Below are 19,205 nucleotides of genomic sequence, written 5' to 3' on the forward strand. Positions count from 1 at the left end.
ATAGTACGTTATAAGTGCTAAACCACTCTTAATTGACTAAAATATGCTTGCTTCAAGATTTGACACTTAATATGATTTCAGTACTTTATGGGAACTGTAAGGCACCTTAGAGACACCCGCATTCACATTGTCTCACATTGTCACAAATTCTAGGTTAGAGAACTCCACATAAATTGCAATATATATGTTAACTTCAATTAGTGAATCAGAATTAATATTAAAGATTTTCTTGAAATTCAAAAGTAGACAGAGAGCGTCCTCTGCTGTACACTATTATTTTATATTATGTGTTGGCCTGCAGTCATGTTGTTATTTTGCTCATGCTGTTTAAATGTTCATTTTCATGGTGTGTTTATTTCCAAGTCAACAGGACTTTTTCTGGTATTTTAGCATGGATGTCATGTGACTTGAATGATTACATCAAGTCCTGTTGACTTGGAAATAAACACACCCAACAGAACCGATGCTCAAACCTGTTTTCCATTTCCTTTCCTCTGGTATATGTTTTAGTGAAGCTGCTTTGTAAAAGTTTGCATCAGAAAGGGGCGGGGCACTTGTCAATCAAGAGCTCCCCTGGAATTGCATTACAAAGGTCAGTGACATAGGATTCTGACTTAATGTTATGGACATAAATCTGTCAAAAAAAGAAAATGTTCATAATTGCTGTAAAATTATGTTTGTGACCTATTCTAGCAGCAAAATATGTATTAAAGTGTTGAAAATTTGTTTTAGTTTTTTTTCTTTCAAACATTTTGTGTTGTCCCACATTGTCAAATGTGGGTAATCTCGGACAGTCTTCAAATGGGGGAAATGTGCATTTATGGATTTCATAAATCCAATGACAAGAGCTAATATGTGACCCTGGATCACAAAACTAGTCTTAAGTAGCTCGGGAACATTTTTAGTAAAAGACAAAAATACATTGTAAGGGTCAAAATTATCGTCAAAAATCATTAGGATATTAAGTAAAGATCATGTTCCATGAAGATATTCAGTAAATTTCCTACCTTAAATATATAAAAACGTTATTTTTGTGAGTGGATGGCCTGCCAGAATGCCTCTGATTAAAACTTCAAAGGCAAATTTCTCAATATTTAGATTTCTTTTCACTCTCAGATTCCTGAGTTTTAAACGGTTGTTTCTCAGTCAAATCATAGATCAATAGAAACCTTATTTATTCAGCTTTCAGATTATGTAAAAATCTCAATTTGAAAAAATCGACCCATAAAACTGGTTTTGTTGTCCAGGGTCACATATATGTCCGAAGGAGAAATGGGTGTTAATATGGATTACGGGAGGTTTTAACATTAGATAGATGATGATAGGTCTCTCTAACCTGCATTAAGTGTTTGTTCCCTGAGTAGCCCCAATTTTAATGCATAATTTGAATAACCGAATGAATAATCTGTTAATAAAATTGTTGCTTAAATTTTAGTTGTTTTTTATTGTTAATACACTGTTTAACCACACAGTAAATTGTTAATCCTGCATGTGTAAAGAAAGAAGTATTGGAATATCCATTTTCTTTTTGAGATCTGTACTTGTCATTTTTTGCTTTTGTACATGCTTTAAAGAAATTGTGATATTGTGATTGGCATGCATAAATGAATAGGCTTTTTTAGGTCTATAATACACATGTCCAAGATTATCCTTTTTTTTTGCTTGCTTGCTTGTATAATATCTACATCCTTTCTTCTGGTGTGGTAAGAAAACATTTTAGGGATTGCAGAAAAATGTAATGTGTTGATCTAATGTGTTAGATAGATATCAAAATAAATCGCAGAAGTCAAAATTGCATTTTGATGAATTAGAATTCACCCTATCATGTCATACTATATTTAAATTATTGTTATAATGATGTATAATTTAACGCTATAAACTGTAAAGTCAGTTGGCTGCCTTTTTCATAAATGTTATAATTGTTGTCATTCTTAATCCAATAAAGCAGATGAGCATCTGGTTTATGGAGGAGATTTATTCTAACCTGTCAATAGGGCGCTGTGGGGCTAAGAGTGGGATTATACCAAAATTGTTTTTCTCTAGTGGTTTGTGTATAAAATGATGTGTATTATTGCATTATGTGTCATACATGACCATACGATTATTTACTGTACATTTACAGTAAAATGCCAATATGTTATGTTGTTATGTTTTGCAGACTGCTACACACAGACTACACAGATTTTTGAGTTAGTAGCACAAATTGTACAATCACAAATTTAGGTACCACACACAGTCAACTCAAAATACAGATGTGGGGAGGTCATTTCTAAATCACACGAGGTCCCCAGATAATAGTAATCCCGTGCGAATGAGGAGACATCTTTTGTGTAATAGATATCTGATTGAACTGGAAGTTATGTGAAATCTAATTTAATACTCATAAAATAGAAAACTGGACGTATTATTTTCAACATTTAGGAGAATAAGAAATGCAATTGAATCTCCATGTTGTGTGTGCCACTTTGACAATATGGGGCGATGTTGTGGTCACTTACAGACCAGTATTTGCACATAAGGCTATAGACATCAGTAACTCTTAAATGTTGCATTGTTTTGTGACCAACATATTTGTTTAAAATGGCAGAGTACATCCTTTCAAAAGCCATACTTCCTGGTAGATAAATATGCCCAGACAATAATCAAATGAAACCATATATATTTTTCAAATGTCACAGACCTGGATTTATGCAAAAGAAAAAAGATTAATTTCAAAAGTCAACTTGTCAGAATATGAAATACTACAATGTAACATAATTTATGTAACCAGACTTGGGAGGTACTTTTAAATGTCCTCCGTTACAGTAACAAATGAGGGGGCTATAACAGCCTTAGCCAACTAGTTGGCGTGTGTGGTTGTGTTGATTTTGGTAATGCATCGTAATGATGTCACACGGGACCGGGTGGCACTAAGCATACATAAGCAGTTTGGGTAGTCATGGCCTGATGGTTAGAGAGTCGGACTCGTGACCAGAAGGTTGCCGGTTGGATTCTCAGGGCTGGCAGGTAACGACTGTTGTACCTTTGAGATGCAGTGGTAGCTGCCCACTGCTTCTTCTGTATGTTTCATTCACTAATCACTGGAAGGGTTAAGGTCACCATAGCTGACAAATAGGTCACTCTGAGAGGACAGGTCCAGTGGAGGATTATCAAGTACTGGCTAGTGGTGCAGAAAAAAGAAGCCAATGGTTGTGGTTTAGGTGGATGGACTCAGCATGGGCTGCCAGATGACCTTATAACAATGTGACACACACCCAGGTCTCATCAATCTGTGGTGGGCCTCCCTTGGCTGTGGGTGTCTTGTGATAAAGAACCAAAACATCCAATGAGGCTGAGGTGCACAACTGATGATGTGTCGCATTGATGGAAACCATGCAAAGGGTATTATCAGCAGCACCTCACCAAAAAATGTGATGACATCTTAGTCCTGTCGAGCCACTGTAGTGCTTTAAAATCTCCACATTGCTCCTTTAAAAAGAAATATAAAAATATATATATTTTAAAGAGCTGTGAAATTTCCTTGAATTGAATTGTTGTTGACGCATACGCCAGCAGGTGATTCACGCGAGTCGTCACTGACAACAGAACAAGCAGCACTCAAAAATAAGTATTATTATTCCAAATTATTGATTTACTTTGTTTTAAATGAAACCATTGTCATCCTGATAGGATTTTCCTTTTTTTTAATGTAACTGTAACATGATTAATATGTCTTTATATGTAACTGTAACAAGTTACACAAGGTGTGTATTATGTGTATCTTTATACAAAAGGGCTGAATTCAGTTGGTACGCATTATTTATTCCCTCAACTGCTATGTTCTGTTGTAAGTTGATATTCTTGATATTCTTGTGCACCAGCATTAACCAACAGAGGAATTCATCATGTCGGTCTTTATGCGGCTGTCTCTTTAGATCAAAGTGTTTTGAGAGAAACAGGTGTACGTTGTGAAGCAGCAAATTGGAAATTTGTTGGTTTTGCAAATGGTGCTTTGATCTACCTAATGCAAATCTGTGACATTTTATTGATGACAGAGACATATATCACGGACAAATCCCTCTATAAAAATCTTCCTCCTGAACTCTACCTTCATGGATCACGCTTCCAGACACTGAAGGTGAAAGGATGGAGATGTGGACAACAAACACTTCTTCCACTTACACACTTTTGGGTGTAAATGGGAATTTGTCAAACCTTTCATCCCAGAACCAGCTTTGCACAGAATTTTACAATCCAGTCATGGCTGTTTTTGACATTTTAATGGTTGTTGTTAACCTTCCAATACTCGTCTTTGTGATTGTGGAATTTATGGGACAATGTAGGACACCTTCAAATCCAGGAAATTCCTCTCCATTTTCCTTGAGTGTGATCTTTTTTTTCCATCTATGCTGCATACATTTCCTCTATTACATTGGAGTTCTGCTTCTCATCGTACGGAATCTAGGAGGTGTGACAGGAATCAAACAGGAATACATCATGGCATTACAGGGCTCCAGTCTTTCAGGAGGCTCCTTCTTCTTTGCTGCTATGTCCATAGACTTGTACATGGCTGTTGTGCATCCTATAATGTATGTGGTCCTGAACACTTCCACAAAACAAAGGCTGGCACACATGTACTGTACCTTTATTTGGGTGTATTCCGTCACCCTGGGGATAGTAACAGTCATCTTGGATACTAGTATGTATCATCCGTTACTCCTGACCTCTTGTTTTGTCCCATTGCCTATTAGTTTTTTTTGTTGCTTATTTGCACTGATAGTTTTACGCACTGCTCGGCCTGGAAAAAACAGCCAGAACGCACAACCAGATAAAATCAAACAGAGCGCCGTCCGGTTTGTTCTAAACAGCATGATCATACTAATGTTTTACTTCATTCCTCATTGCTTTTTATCAATTTACATAGTGGTAAAGATGGAACAGGAAAGTTTGCAGTGTCAAGTTTTACCTCTTTTGACGGTAGTTAAGGTTTCTGAGTTTGTAGCACCCCTGATATTTTTTCATAACATGGGGAAACTGAAAGCAATAGCTACACATTGTTTAGTTGCATTTCAAAATATTACTGGACTCTGTTAATCTTGTATTATATTTACTGTTTAAAGAATGAAGATTGTTTCAATTATGCTTTAGTAATCCTCTGCTTACTTCCTAACTGATAGTGGGAACAAATCATTAAGTTTCTTATGTTATTAGAAAATCAGGAAAACATTACATTAAAATGGAAATTTGTACTTTAAATGTGTTTATCACGTTAGTGTATGATAAAAAAAGAGCTTTTAGATGCATGTATAGATTTTTTTGAATACGATTTATACAGACACTGAACAGACCTGATAACATTCATCCTTTATACATGCTTCTGATTGCATAGTTAACACACAAATAAAAAAAATGTTTAATTTACTCACCCTCAAGATGTTATTCATCATACATTTTTGGTTCTGATGAACACAGAGAGAATTGGAAGAAAGGTTGTAACCAAACAGTTTGTGGCCACTATTGACGTCCATACCAGAAAAAATGGTATGTAACATAACATAAGTAACACCGGAAACTTAAACAAGGCTGTAAATGACCTGAGAGACAAGGCACGAAGAGCCTTTTACGCAATCAAAAAGAATATTAAAATTGACATCCCAACCGTAATCTTGCTGAAAATAATACAATCAATTATAGAACCAATCGCTGTATGGAAGTGAGGTTTGGGGTCCTCTCGCCCACCAAGAGTTCAGCAGATGGGACAAACACCCAATAGAGATTCTGCAAACAGAAATGTGTAAAAACATTCTACGGGTACAGAAAAAAACTCCAAACAACGCCTGCAGAGCAGAATTAGGACTGTATCCTCTAATCATTACAATACAAAAAAAGAGCTTTAAAATTCTACACACACCTAAAGAACAGCGACACAGACACACTCCATCACAAAGCCTTAGACCATCAAGAGCTGAGCCCAGAGAGAAACCCCTTCATCCAACTGATCTCACAACTAACTCTACAACCCCAAACATGCCCAAGTCAACCCCAAACCCCAGCCAGACTAAACCAAATGATCAAAACAAAAAAAGAGAAATATCTCAAACACTGGACAGAAGCAACAGCTCAGCAAAGTAAACTGGAATGCTATCTGTCACTAAAGAGAGAATATAAAGTGTCAGAATACCTCACAAGCGTATCAGACCCTAAACTAAGAAAAGTGTTGAGCATGTACAGACTCAGTGATCACCAGCTCACTGTAGAGACGGGCAGACACAGACACACATGGACACCGAGAGAAGAGCGACTGTGTCCACACTGCACACACAATCAAGTGGAAACAGAGCTGCACTTTCTCCTGTCCCAACTACACACACATCAGAGAAACATTCTTCACCCAGTTTACAAACTTACACAAAGACTTTGACCAGTTTCAACAAAAGGACAAGATCTCATACATACTGGGAGAAAACTCAAGAAGCTCAAACCTGGCTGCAAGATATGTCAAGTCCTGCCATGACCAAAGAACAACCTGCACAACACAAAACAACACTGACAGGACAACACAACACACACAAACTGACACTATCACCCTCATTGAGAACTTTAATTAAAACTCTTTTTCTGTTTATACTGAGATGTATATATATATATATAGTTTTACTTATAGACTTTTAATTTTATTCTATCTTATTTTTTATCTTAATCTGTATTTCTGCATGTTTATATTTAATCTTGTGCTTTGGCAATGTAAATTTTCTTTTATCATGCCAATAAAGCTCCTTTGAATCTTGAAAAAATACAATGTTAGTCAAAATTGCCTAGTTTCTATAGTAACTCACAGTATTGTCATGTACACATCAATAACCCTCTTCCCCACATAAATCTACTTTTTTATCATTTATATGGGTGTAGTGTATTGTATTTTATTGTAAATATTGCATTTCTTCGCTAAATATCTGTCAATGTTACAATGCTTCCCTTCGTTCTCCTTGACTCTTTGTGCATTTCACCTAAATGAGTCAGTGAGGCAAACAAAAGCAATTATTAACATTTTCAGTTTTATTCAGTTTTAATCCATCTCACAAACAAATGTTAGAGAAAAATAGGGTTACATCAACAAAATATAAGCTCATGGATCAGGTCTGATCAACCTTTAACTTAAAGATAAATTAAAAATTCACTTGTATTAAATAGATATAAAGGAGGAGTTTGTGCTGCCCTGACAGTGACATGTTTTGTGGGTCTGTGCTCATTAAAAAAAAAGAGAGACAAAAATAGAGAAAAGACAAAAACAGTGTCTATTGCTGATTCTATAAAACAGCTGCAATTATGAATTGTTAGAAAAAAGTATAAGGAAGCACTATATTACAAAACGGTTTCTAATCCACCCAGCTCCTTTTAAAAGTACTCCCTGATTTCACCTTTAAAAGAAGAATAGCGGAAATGTAATTAAACCTCTGATTCGAATCAGATGAAAACACAGGTCCTCTTGACAAATCTCTGTTAAGGAGGGTTTTACTGAACTTTAAAGACAACCGATTGGACCGATTGATGAAGACCAAATTATGGCAAAAACTGCAGCAAAGCAACATAATACTTTGCCAACATGCTCAAGATTTATGCAATTCAAGTCTGCCATGCAATTATTAAGCAAACACCCATGCTGTAAAATGATTTTTTTTAACAAATCTCCAATCTAGTTGTCTTTTAAAGATCATATTTACTCCTTAACAACCAGCTGCCTTCTCCTGATTGAACAGAGCATTTCTGTGGGTAAAGTAGCAGCCAACAGAATGGCATGCACATTCATTTAAGACTTTGTATGAGAGTGTACGTTGGCAGGTGCAAGCAAGAGCTACGGAAGAAATGGTACATTCTCTCTAATGACTAGTGTGTGCGAGTGTCTCTTTTCACATGGCTTTCACTTTGATCTGCTTCATTTTCATCTGCTTCTTCTCAATCTTCTTCTGATCACGACGTTGGGAGGCTTCCTAGGGGAGCACAAAAGCATGCTTTAAGCTTAAATTACATCCAAGTAAAAAAAAAAACAATAACTCAATCTGCACACACCTCTAGGCGGCGTTGTCTCTCAGGATCCTCCTCATTCATGATCCTCTCTTTCTCCGCTCTCTTCTTCTCTTCCCGGCGCGTCTGAGCAGCCTCCTGACGTTGAGAATGTGTCTGCTTCAGGAAGTTCTCCTCCACACGAGCGCGGTTCCGATCTGCTTTCTGCTTGCCCTAAACACACAAGTACAATTACACCTTAGAAATGTGTGAAATGGTCATTTACATCATTTACATGCTCTCTTGTCATTTCAAACATGTATGACACAAAAGAAGATATTTTGAAGAATGTTGTTAACATCCCCACATTTTCTTGATACAGCAGAACTGAATTCTGAAGGCTGTGCTGTTACCAACATTTTTCCAAATATCTTCTTTTGTTTTTGCAAAAGAACGAAAGTCATACAGTAAGAGTGAGTAAATAATGACAACATTTTCATTTTGAAGGTGAACTCCTTTGATTCAACATCACTTCCTGTACATGTGCACTCACCTCTCTATTGAGACGAAGCTTCTTGACTTTATCAATGCTGTAGATCACCATGTTCATCAGAGGAAGCAGACTGTCCATATCTTTGGGAGATGTGTTACCCATCCCAGGCACTAAAGAGAATAGTCAGTAATAAGCTAATTGACTTCTTACATTGTCACAAATTTACAATGTCATGTATTTTTTCAACTTGTCTTACCGTTAAATGTAAACAGCAGTGTTTTCTTGGTCTCAGGCAGCTTTAAGGGCTGACCCTCTCTAAAATAATTAATTCATTGTATAAGTGTGTTTGACAGTGAAGTATTTCTATCCACAATTTATTCAAACAAAAAATCCTTACTCTTGCATAACTTTTGGACCAGAAAATTGGTCTGAAAAATGGATGGACTCGATCTTGTCAGCATTGCTGGTGAGGTAATTTACCATCTGAAAAAAAGAAAGAAATTACACTTAAACACTGGTGAAGGGAGTCAATGGGGGGCAAGATCTCTTTGGATATAAGCATTCTTCCAAATATCTTTCTCTGTGTTCATGAGAAAAAAGATTTGGAACAGATTTGGAACAACTCAAAGGTGAGTAATGACAAAATTTTCCTTTTTGTGTGAAGTATCCCTTTAAAGGGGATGACATTTTTACATAGGTGAGTGCTAATGGGCTCCATTCATGCGTGACTTCTGTGTTTCACAGTAAGACCCACGATTGGGGAGACTTACAGCAGAGAGAAATGGAGAAAATAGTTAAATTTAGCACTTGCTGTAAATTGCGGCACCCAGCAGTGGTATACAGAAGTGGCGTTCTACCGTACTCGAATGTTATAACGAAACGTTAACTTATGAAACTAGACTTTCAAAAACGGTAGAACAGCACTTCAATATACGGCAGCTGTGTGGCACAATGAACAGCATCTGTCAAATTGAACTATTTTCACATTTTTCCATTTCTCTCTGCTTTAGGTCTCCCCAACCGGAAACTGCCTAAGGCGCTTACTGTGAAACGCGGAACTCCCGCATGCATATAGTCTATTTAATATTTCCAGTATGAAATGATCCTGGCTGTGTTTGAAACTGCTACCTATCTCCTGTTTAGTGCACTATTTCAGGTGTCTGTCATTTTGTAGTGGTGTCCGAAGCATCAGTGAACTACTTAAATCCCCAACTTCGTTTAAACTTTTTACCCACATCCGATGTACACTCACTCACTCACTCTTTCCCATGATACAATTTGAATTAACCGCCTGTTAAGAATCAGCTGGAGGAGTGACCATTAATACCAGGAACGTATGATTATACACTTGTTTTGTCTTGTTTTAAAATAAACAGATTAATTGATTGGTATTGCCAGTAGTGCTTTATTTTTTTAAGAATAAAATAACTGAATTAATTAAATGTAATAAATAAGCATAATATTATATAAACGTGAAAACATATGGTTTGTTCTCTTTATTGTGAACGAATTGCCTAATAAACATGTCAAATAAGATGAAAATGAACTTGAACAAAACAATGCCACGCAGGTGTAATTTAAACTAAGGGTTATGACTAATGTCCGTGACTGTCCTACGCAGGCTATATACGTCAGTGTCCAAAATCGTTCACTCATTTTCATTCACTATTTCCCCATTTAGTGGAGTATTTTGCATTCGCTATATAGAGATTAGTGAATGCTTGAATGAATTCTGACGCAGCTCCTGTTTGTTCTATGCCTCAGTTGTGATGTTCAGCGCTTACCTTGCTGTCCATCACTCCATCCGTGACCTCTCCCATCTCTGACAAGATGGACAGAGTGTCAGAGAGGCCATATTTTGACCCTGACTTGGGCTTATCTCCACAGAACTCACTCTGTAAAAAGACAGAAAAAGATAGCAGGTCAGTACATAAATACTCACACACACACCTGTGCCAGAGAAGAATTGAATGACTCACAAGGTCCTGCATCTCTTTCTGCATTCGTGCCATGGCCTTCCGACTCCCCACAGCAAACACGAAAGTGTCCATGTCCTCATCATTCAGAGTTACTTTAACTTGCTGTGGAGAATGAGTGGAAAAAGAAGTGAGGTCATTTCAGAGACTGAAAAGGTGTCATGGTTCAAAGACACATTCTACTGCGCACTTGTATCCAAAATGGCTTAAGAGTGCATTTGATGTATGAATTTTATCAGCCCATTCTCTGGGAATCGATCACATGTGTTGTTACCCCCAATTGAAATACAGCGTGAGTCCTTACCACTTGATCACCGACTGGTCTCATCATTCTTGCCAGCACATTCAGCAGGTCCTGTCTTTTCAGAAACTGCAGAATAAAATGAAACATTGTAAATCCCAAGTTAACTACCCAACACTAGTGTTGTCAAAAGTCCCGGTACTTCGCGTCCAAGACGGTACCTAAAAATAAAAAACTTGGCGGTTCCTAATTTTAATAAGACCCGGTACCACCGCCATCCTGGGTCAACCGGGTACTGATGCTCTGTCGGAAACTTTTTATTGACGCATTAAGAAGTGATCAGCGGATAAGCAAGGCTACGATCCACAAGAGATGCGCACAGAAATACTTCAGATTAAAGTCATATCATGATGAAAATGCACAGTTTTGTGGTGAAAGGAGGAAGCATTTGGATTTAAGTAAACAAGTTAACTTGGTCAGTTTCAAATTCTCTTCACGTATGCATTATGAACATTGTAGCATATGTTAAATTAAAGGTTACATTAAAATAAACGTCCCTGTTTGCCTGTTTATTTGTTAGCGCCAATGCTGATCCAGTCAAGGGTCTTAATTATTTAATGCTTCTATAACTGTAATGGGGTAACATTAATGGGAGGACATGATGGGGTTTACAGTACCTTATTTATTTAGGCCTATACAAAATCTATGGATATAAATTGGATAAATTATTTCTAGTGGCCTTTTAAACCTAATAAAGAAACATCTCTGTTGCAATTCGTTTTTTAATAAACAGTTACCTTATTGTAAGTAATCTTGTGTAAATGCAGTATAAAAACTGAGGTTTGTTTTAATATTGCATATGCATGTTTGTTCAGTCAGTTGACTTACGGAAGTTTATTCTATTTGTCTTATACAGCACTAGACTGAGGATGTTCATCAGCATAAAAGGCCCCAGTGAGCACACAACAGTTTCAGCAAAAATTGAGTTAAACTTCATGTTTACAATATGGCATTGCTTTTTATACATTTATATTAACAATGAGCTTTATTAATAAAATAGTCTTTCAATTGGCATCTGTTGGTGTTTTGCTTTGGTACAGAGAACCGTGGAATTTAACTGGTATTGGTACCGATTACTGAAATTTTGGTACCGTGACAACACTACCCAGCACTCTCACATGCATGTTACCTTAAGCTGAATCAGCATCCCTTCACAGCACACACGCCCTGAGCACCACAAGTTATAGATGTGCTCATTCTCCTGATTTAACTTTCCTGTACTGGTGGCCTCCTTACTGGTGCCATCGTCCCCTGAAAATAAAGACATCAGAGAATCAGAAAACATAGGACTTCAAGAAAGACACTAGACCACGCAAAGAGGTCTGCTTACCCACTAGGGCAAAGTTGCTCTCGAGAAGTTCTCTGTGGGAATTAAACCAGGCCTGGGCGAGCCTACTGTTCTTGTTTTTTCCGATTATGTAGTTCATAATGTAGGCGAGAAGACCAGTGACCATTAAGATCTCCATGTAGTAACTCTCCCAGCTGTTTTGCAGGTGCGCTGGGACCTGTGGAAGGCACATGAGGTCAGCTCAGTATAGGTCGTATACAGTAATACAGTAAAATTGTATCAAATTTTCGCTTTTTTTACCTCTCTGTATATTAGTGTATCTTTGAAAGATGGGTTGGACTTCTCGTAGCCCTCAAACTCCTCATTGTCATACTTGCTGTACATGTCTTGATCCTATAACAACAAGTTTCATTTGATAGACAATCAACAATGTTTTTTTAGTTCTACAAATCAATAAACATCAAATATTCACCTGCCCATCCGCATCCTCAAACTCATCTTGGCCGTCCTCGTTCTCCACTGTGGCTTCGTCTTCATCGTCCTCTACAGGTGCTGATGAGGGGGCTGCTCGTGGGGGCGGTTCTTTCTCTACATCTACTGCCGGGTCCTCACTGACATCCTCGAATTCAGCAAAGTCATTGTCATCAAACTCTGCGATGTCCTCACCATCATCAAAGTCGTCGTTGTAGCGCCCCCTAGTGTCCGGCAGGGCCAGGAGCACAAGTAGGGCTGGGAGGAGAAAGAGCAGGTGCCTCATGGTTCAACCTGCATTAAACAGAAAAACAACCAAATTGAACACTTTTGTTTTAGTTAGACAACATTGTCAACTGCGGTTATATACAGTCGCAGGGAAACAAACAAGAATGTTGGTAAACAAGAACAAACAAACAACACAGTAAATGTGCGAGAATAGCCTGACAACCTCGGTACATTAAGGGTGTATATACATAAACACTTTCGTTACAAGAAAAAGCCTATAGTCCTTTCAATATGTTTAGGGCAGTTTATAAATTATTGTTTATACTGCAAAGAAGTGAGGGCAATAAGCGCTTTTCCCTTAAATACTTCTTTAGGAGAAACCGTAAAAATGGGATGCTACAGCAAACATGGCTTCAATTATAATGTTTTATGTTATCAAATACAAAAGTTTTTCATTCGAACAATGGAATATGGCTGAAACCGACATAGATTAATAGTGTACTACTGTTAGCATAGTGAGATGGGGGAGGGCTGGTAATCTTTCAAGAGATTTATTGTGAAAGCCTAAGCCTTAGACTTCACTGAAATGAGTTTTTAATTGGCTAAGACTTCATTAAATCACATGACGTAGTCTGATTGATGGTATACATAAAACGAAAAGTTCATCTAAAAATGATAGATTGACAGCTTTGACAGTCTCTCAAAGCAAATAGTAAAGTTGGTTAAAACAGAGGAATCAGGTGTCCATACAAATACTCAACAACTTCCCTTACGTATATTTCCAACACAATAGGATATTAAATGTGTGGTCCACGAAGTGTAAATGGTGACAAAACAGAGCGTAAATCAGAACAGATGTACCACAGTAATGGCTTTTGCCGAGACGACCAGTTTCCTGCACCTTGTAGTGTCACAGAGCTATAAGCGGCTGTCATGCTTCACCTGTCATGGGCTGATATTAGTGCAAGTACTCGAAAGAGCAAAACGTAGTTTCAGGGGAGTTAAGAGTGTTATTACATTTTAACCGACTTCAACCTTTAAACTTGGCAAAAACTAGTGAAACGCTTGGCAGAGCGGCTGTTCTTCAACCAAGCGCCAATCCTTCTCTAAACTAACATTTATACAATCGAGTAACAACTGGTAAACAGATCTGACATATTCACCACGTGTATCATGTCATATAAGAGGTAAAACCTAAATTTGACGGGGGAGAAAAAGCTATTCAGCCAACTACCCCATCCCCCATTACTCTTGCTAACATTACATTCATATTAATAGTATGAATGTTAGCATATTAGCATGCTAACAGCCGCCCCTACACGTTTTACCTTAAAAATACAAACACAACAATTCTGCTGCGCTGTGTCAACGTTGATCATTTCATCTCACATGATTTATTTGTAAAAAACAACAATAACGCTATAAATCATATAAGTTACCTTTAAATAGTAGTGATTCCTTCAGCAGCTAATAGTTAGCAGAGAGACGCTGCAGCCCTCAGTGGATTCGAGGGTCATCTGATCGAATCTACCCACAATGCTTCGCGAGGCCTTGACAACAAGGATAAGAAAAGAACGAGGAGTTTATGGGACTCTAATAAATGATTAATCCATTATTATTTAGCCATGTGCTATTCCTGAAATATTACGGTATTAATGAATAGCTAGAGCTATTTAAAAACTGTTTGGTTTAGTAATTGTATTAAGCTAATTGTCTATTTTGTTTATCATAAATTAAAGTGTAATTGTGTGCTTTATAAATGTTGTAAATTATAATTTTATAATGTGATTATTATATAATTATAAATTTGTGTGACCCTGTCTGTGAAAACCCATCTTATGTCATTTTTATTCACCGTTTGCATATATTTATAAATATGCACATACATTTCAAAACAATTTGTGAAAATGTAGCCTTAATATCTTTAATATTTACTGAATTAGCAGATGTTAAAGATTTTTAAATCATTATGATTTGCTCTTGCCTTTTAATGGTTAGATGCTTAAATGTTTTGTGAACACGAAACACTGCTCAGTGTGAAAAAATGCTAATGCAGTGAATAATAAACATATAAATGTATGTCATTTCTCGTTATATCAATACATGTTTAATCCATACTATATGACAACAAGCCTCCATTCCGTTTTTAATGCAGACTTTTATTTTGAAATTCAAATATCCTCGGACCAAATGTGCAGACGAGCGGTCGGGCCTATTTGGGGCTTTCTAAAGTTATAATTAAAACCGTTGGGACGATGCGCATCATGGGCCTTTATTTACATCTAAAATCTCATTTTTAGAGTGATCTGAGTTTTTTGGGGTCTGGGTTTTGTGTTCTATCAGACCGCATATCGTCGGATTCGCGGCCGTTGCCGAGGGAGATTGTTATGACATTCTCTTTGTCTCGCGCTGCACAAACCCAAGACCGCATTTCGTGCTGAAACTGAGGGATCGTTGCAAAACGAGCTATTTTCAGCGTCCTGCTTCGTTCTTGTTCTTACCGACCAGATTAAGGCACTAAAAATGTCGTTGCACGGTAAAAGAAAAGAGATCTACAAATACGAGGCGCCATGGACCGTCTATGCCATGAATTGGAGCGTCAGACCCGACAAGCGCTTTCGCTTGGCGCTCGGTAGCTTCGTCGAGGAATATAACAACAAGGTAAACCGTCATCATCATGTCTCTTCTTAGATTTATTACCACGGTTTACAAAACAATCAGTCTGCTTGAGATCTACAGTTAACCTGGAGACTGTAGTATATCATATACACAGGAACGTGAAAACGCACGATGTGTGATCATTAATAATAGTGAAGTGCGGATAAAAATGTGAACAGTATGTAAAAAAATATAATAGGGTGATATATCGTTGTAAAAGGCAAGTCATGAAAGAATATTCATTATCCTAGCAAAGTGTTACTCGTGATTGACAGACAACATGACATGACATGACAGACAATCATGAGTCTGACATAGACCAGAGGGAACACAAACCCACTACTGAGACATAGATAACATTTAATTTATTCATAAATGTTTTGTTTGTCTACTTTAAAATAACCCATTAATTATCTATTAATACATCCATAAAATATGCTTTAAACTGACAGCTGTCAGAATCTCAGATTTTTTCTTTGTACAATCATTGTAAACGGTGTCATTAATTTGTTGTGTGGTGTTCAGGTCCAACTGGTGGGTCTTGAGGAGGAGAGCTCAGAGTTTGTATGCAGGAACACATTCGATCATCCGTATCCCACTACAAAGATCATGTGGATTCCTGACACCAAGGGAGTCTATCCAGACCTCCTGGCCACCAGTGGAGATTACCTGCGGATATGGAGGGTAAGCAGAGGAAAATTACACAACAGTAGGAAAAAAGAGGATGCTCCATGTTAGGAAAAATAGATAGACAGATTTTTTTTGTTGGATGATGACTAGAGTTCTCTGTATGGTTGGAGGAGTTATTGAAGGGAGGTTTGGGATGTCCGCTATAAAGCAAATCCATTTCAAAACCATCCAAAGCAATTGTACAAACTCACAGCCCAACAGTCATGAGTTGTTATCGTGTGTTCAGGTGAATGACACAGAGACCCGGCTGGAATGCCTTTTGAATAACAACAAGAATTCCGATTTCTGCGCACCTCTGACCTCTTTTGACTGGAATGAAGTGGACCCTAATCTTCTGGGTAAGAAACCACACTCTTGTGCATATTTATGGATGATGAAAATGTTTTCTATATTTGTTTCAATAGTTCTGTTTGGTACATATAAATGCATGTTTTGATTTTACAGGCACCTCCAGCATTGATACCACCTGCACAATCTGGGGTCTAGAGACGGGACAGGTTTTGGGAAGGGTCAACCTTGTGTCAGGCCACGTCAAAACGCAGTTAATCGCTCATGACAAGGAGGTACGAGTAAACTCAAATATAGTGAATGTTTTATATCGGCCTGTTAAAAACGATCTATGGATTTGTGTGGTGTTACAGTTAAAAAGTATTTGTATTGGCTTGCAGGTCTATGACATTGCTTTCAGCCGCGCAGGTGGTGGGCGGGATATGTTTGCATCTGTAGGAGCAGATGGTTCTGTGCGCATGTTTGATCTGCGCCATCTGGAGCACAGCACCATCATCTATGAGGACCCTCAGCATCACCCGCTGCTGCGCCTCTGCTGGAACAAACAGGACCCCAACTACCTGGCCACCATGGCCATGGATGGCATGGAGGTCTCTTTTTTTTCTTTCAATCATATAAGTAGCTTTTATTCATAAGGATAAAATGTATAATATTAATGAAAATGCAGAGATAAGCTGTGTAATGTTGTTCAATCATTGTCAGGTTGTGATTCTGGATGTGCGTGTGCCGTGCACACCGGTGGCTCGTCTCAATAATCACCGTGCCTGTGTAAACGGCATTGCATGGGCTCCTCACTCCTCCTGCCACATATGTACAGCAGGTTAGAAATCAACCCAGCCACATAAATATACACACACATAGGGTTGAGTATCGAGAACGGGTTCCATTTAAGAACCGGTTCCAAATTGCAAAGAACCGGGGATTCAATAGGACGCTCGCACTTCGGTTCTGTTTATCGATTCCTGACTTTTTCAATCACTCGCGAACGGCATTGAGCATTTTACCGTTGTATCTGTCTGCCACTAGCGCCTGACACTCCGGTACAAAATACAGATAGAGATAAAAAGACAATCAGTTCTGTTTGTTACTTTATTTTTTTAAATACATCCAGGAGGCTACAGGACAACATATTCTAGTTTATTTTAAATGATATTAATTTGAATGATTAATTCAATCACTTTTAAAAATGAATTTATTCGGTATTTTATCAACAAATAATTGTTTAGATAATGGACGATGAAGTATTTGCAAATATTTTTGGAACAGAGAATCGATAAAGACCGGATTCAATAAGCAGAATCAGAGTCACCAAATTTAAAACGATATCCAACCCTACACACACACACAGCATCGCTATACCATATTTGATATACTTATTACTTTCATACAAGTCTTCTTTACCTGGCCCCCTCTCTTTAACTCCCACTGTAGCGGACGATCACCAGGCTCTGATCTGGGACATTCAGCAGATGCCTCGGGCCATCGAAGACCCCATCCTGGCCTACACGGCTGAAGGTGAGATCAACAACGTGCAGTGGGCTTCCACTCAGCCCGACTGGATCGCCATCTGCTACAACAACTGTCTGGAGATCCTGCGGGTGTAAAGCAGCACTGTGCTTCCCGTGTGCCGGGTTCAAGGTCGTTTGCTGGAGTCTTGAAGAGGAGGGGAACGGAGAAGAGACTTGTTTTGTAAAGTTTCTGGGGTCCGGTAGTTTCAAGTGGGAGAGGATCTTAATGGGCCTTTGGGAACAACGGTCTGAACAGCGTGTGTAAATCTTTTGTGTGGAAGAATGAGGCGCCTGTATTTCTACACAATATTTCATTTTGGTCTGTTTCCCTACTTGATGCCCCATGGTAAATCCTCATAATGGGATGGTAACCAGATTATTCTATGGCCATTTGTGTAGGGATTGATAGTACTGTTTATGTATTTGAGCTATTCTTTAACAAACAATCGGGATTGAATAGATGTATACATTTGCAAAGAGAGATGTGATGCGAATCAACCTTTTTACTAGGTTGTACATATTTCAGAATTTAATAGCTTAAAGGCTTCAGATCATAAAATTGACATTTTTTTGTAATTTCAGGAAGGTGCCATTCTTTTATATCGCAAGAAACTATTTAAAGTGGCTATTTTTGGGTGAACTGTTAAACATCCTTAATATTATGCAGGTTAATATGACAGCGTATACTCTGCAAAACCTTCACAAATGCTCCTTCAGATGCCGACTCAAGAGTTTAGTTGTAGTGTTGATGTCAGTGTTTGACAGGACACTATATTTGAAGATATATCACTGCTCATCGATTGTGAGAAGAGCCTCTCCTCCTTTTTCTCTTGTTATTTTTTTGAAAATGTCAGATCCCTTTCAGCATGCTTGTGCTCGAAGTGAAATGTGTTATGTATACATATATAAACATTATGTACCAGGTAGGACAAATGTGTCTCCTTTTCAGACTTATTTGCATTGCAAGCAATTTGGTTTCTCCATGTTCCGTTATAAAATATGACGTAGTAGTAATTCCACTATTTTAGTCACAATTGAAATCAGAAGTGAATTTGCGCGGTTGTGTATAAAACATGTTCCTCATCTCGCGCTCTTTAATGGAGTGATTATTTGTAAGTAGTTCTGTGTGTCCTGCCATGTTGCTTTTCTATTAATAAAATCTTAAGCTCCTGTTGTTTCATAAAGCTTTCAGTGATGAATCTTTAAAGGACCGTGTGATGCGACAAACTCAAATTTAAGCAGAAAAATCCACTTAACGCGGACAGGTGGATGACATCAAAGTACCATTAGAAAAATCATAAAAAGGATTTTGCTTCCGTGGTAC

At 37.8% G+C, this 19,205-nt stretch overlaps 2 protein-coding genes across 3 annotated transcripts; one reads left to right on the plus strand and one right to left on the minus strand.

Annotated features, from left to right (window-relative positions):
• Positions 1-7,013: 7,013 nt before the first annotated feature.
• On the minus strand, positions 7,014-14,296 carry ccdc47 (coiled-coil domain containing 47). Its single transcript, XM_056753830.1, has 13 exons — positions 14,177-14,296; positions 12,511-12,803; positions 12,339-12,431; positions 12,081-12,255; positions 11,880-12,001; positions 10,754-10,819; positions 10,453-10,554; positions 10,258-10,368; positions 8,871-8,956; positions 8,730-8,788; positions 8,534-8,643; positions 8,047-8,214; positions 7,014-7,967 (listed from the first exon to the last, which is right to left on the minus strand). Exons 2-13 carry the CDS (start codon positions 12,793-12,795, stop codon positions 7,887-7,889), a joined length of 1,458 nt encoding a protein of 485 aa, XP_056609808.1. The 5' UTR covers positions 12,796-12,803; positions 14,177-14,296; the 3' UTR covers positions 7,014-7,886.
• Positions 14,297-14,902: 606 nt separating this feature from the next.
• On the plus strand, positions 14,903-19,051 carry dcaf7 (ddb1 and cul4 associated factor 7). 2 transcript variants are annotated; one of them, XM_056753368.1, is made up of 7 exons: positions 14,903-15,398; positions 15,921-16,079; positions 16,312-16,423; positions 16,530-16,648; positions 16,754-16,963; positions 17,076-17,193; positions 17,805-19,051. In XM_056753368.1, the coding sequence occupies exons 1-7, from the start codon at positions 15,261-15,263 to the stop codon at positions 17,975-17,977; spliced, it is 1,029 nt and encodes a 342-aa protein (XP_056609346.1). In that variant the 5' UTR covers positions 14,903-15,260; the 3' UTR covers positions 17,978-19,051. The 2 variants fall into 2 exon arrangements, with proteins under 2 accessions (XP_056609346.1, XP_056609345.1); XM_056753367.1 differs by having other exon boundaries at positions 17,076-17,192; positions 17,801-19,051.
• Positions 19,052-19,205: the final 154 nt, after the last annotated feature.

Source organism: Triplophysa dalaica, chromosome 7, assembly GCF_015846415.1.
Source record: "Triplophysa dalaica isolate WHDGS20190420 chromosome 7, ASM1584641v1, whole genome shotgun sequence".
Taxonomy (NCBI): Eukaryota; Metazoa; Chordata; class Actinopteri; order Cypriniformes; family Nemacheilidae; genus Triplophysa; species Triplophysa dalaica.

Bases quoted from the DNA above. Each gene is read 5' to 3' on its own strand.
- ccdc47 (XM_056753830.1), bottom strand. From the start codon at position 12,795: ATGAGGCACCTGCTCTTTCTCCTCCCAGCCCTACTTGTGCTCCTGGCC. The intron at 8,957-10,257 runs GTAAGCGCTGAA...TCTTTTTTTCAG, and splicing joins ATGGAGTGATGGACAGCAAG to ATGGTAAATTACCTCACCAG. The intron at 8,789-8,870 runs GTAAGGATTTTT...TAATTATTTTAG, and splicing joins GGTCCAAAAGTTATGCAAGA to AGAGGGTCAGCCCTTAAAGC.
- dcaf7 (XM_056753367.1), top strand. From the start codon at position 15,261: ATGTCGTTGCACGGTAAAAGAAAAGAGATCTACAAATACGAGGCGCCA. The intron at 16,649-16,753 runs GTACGAGTAAAC...ATTGGCTTGCAG, and splicing joins TAATCGCTCATGACAAGGAG to GTCTATGACATTGCTTTCAG. The intron at 17,193-17,800 runs GGTTAGAAATCA...TTAACTCCCACT, and splicing joins CCTGCCACATATGTACAGCA to GTAGCGGACGATCACCAGGC.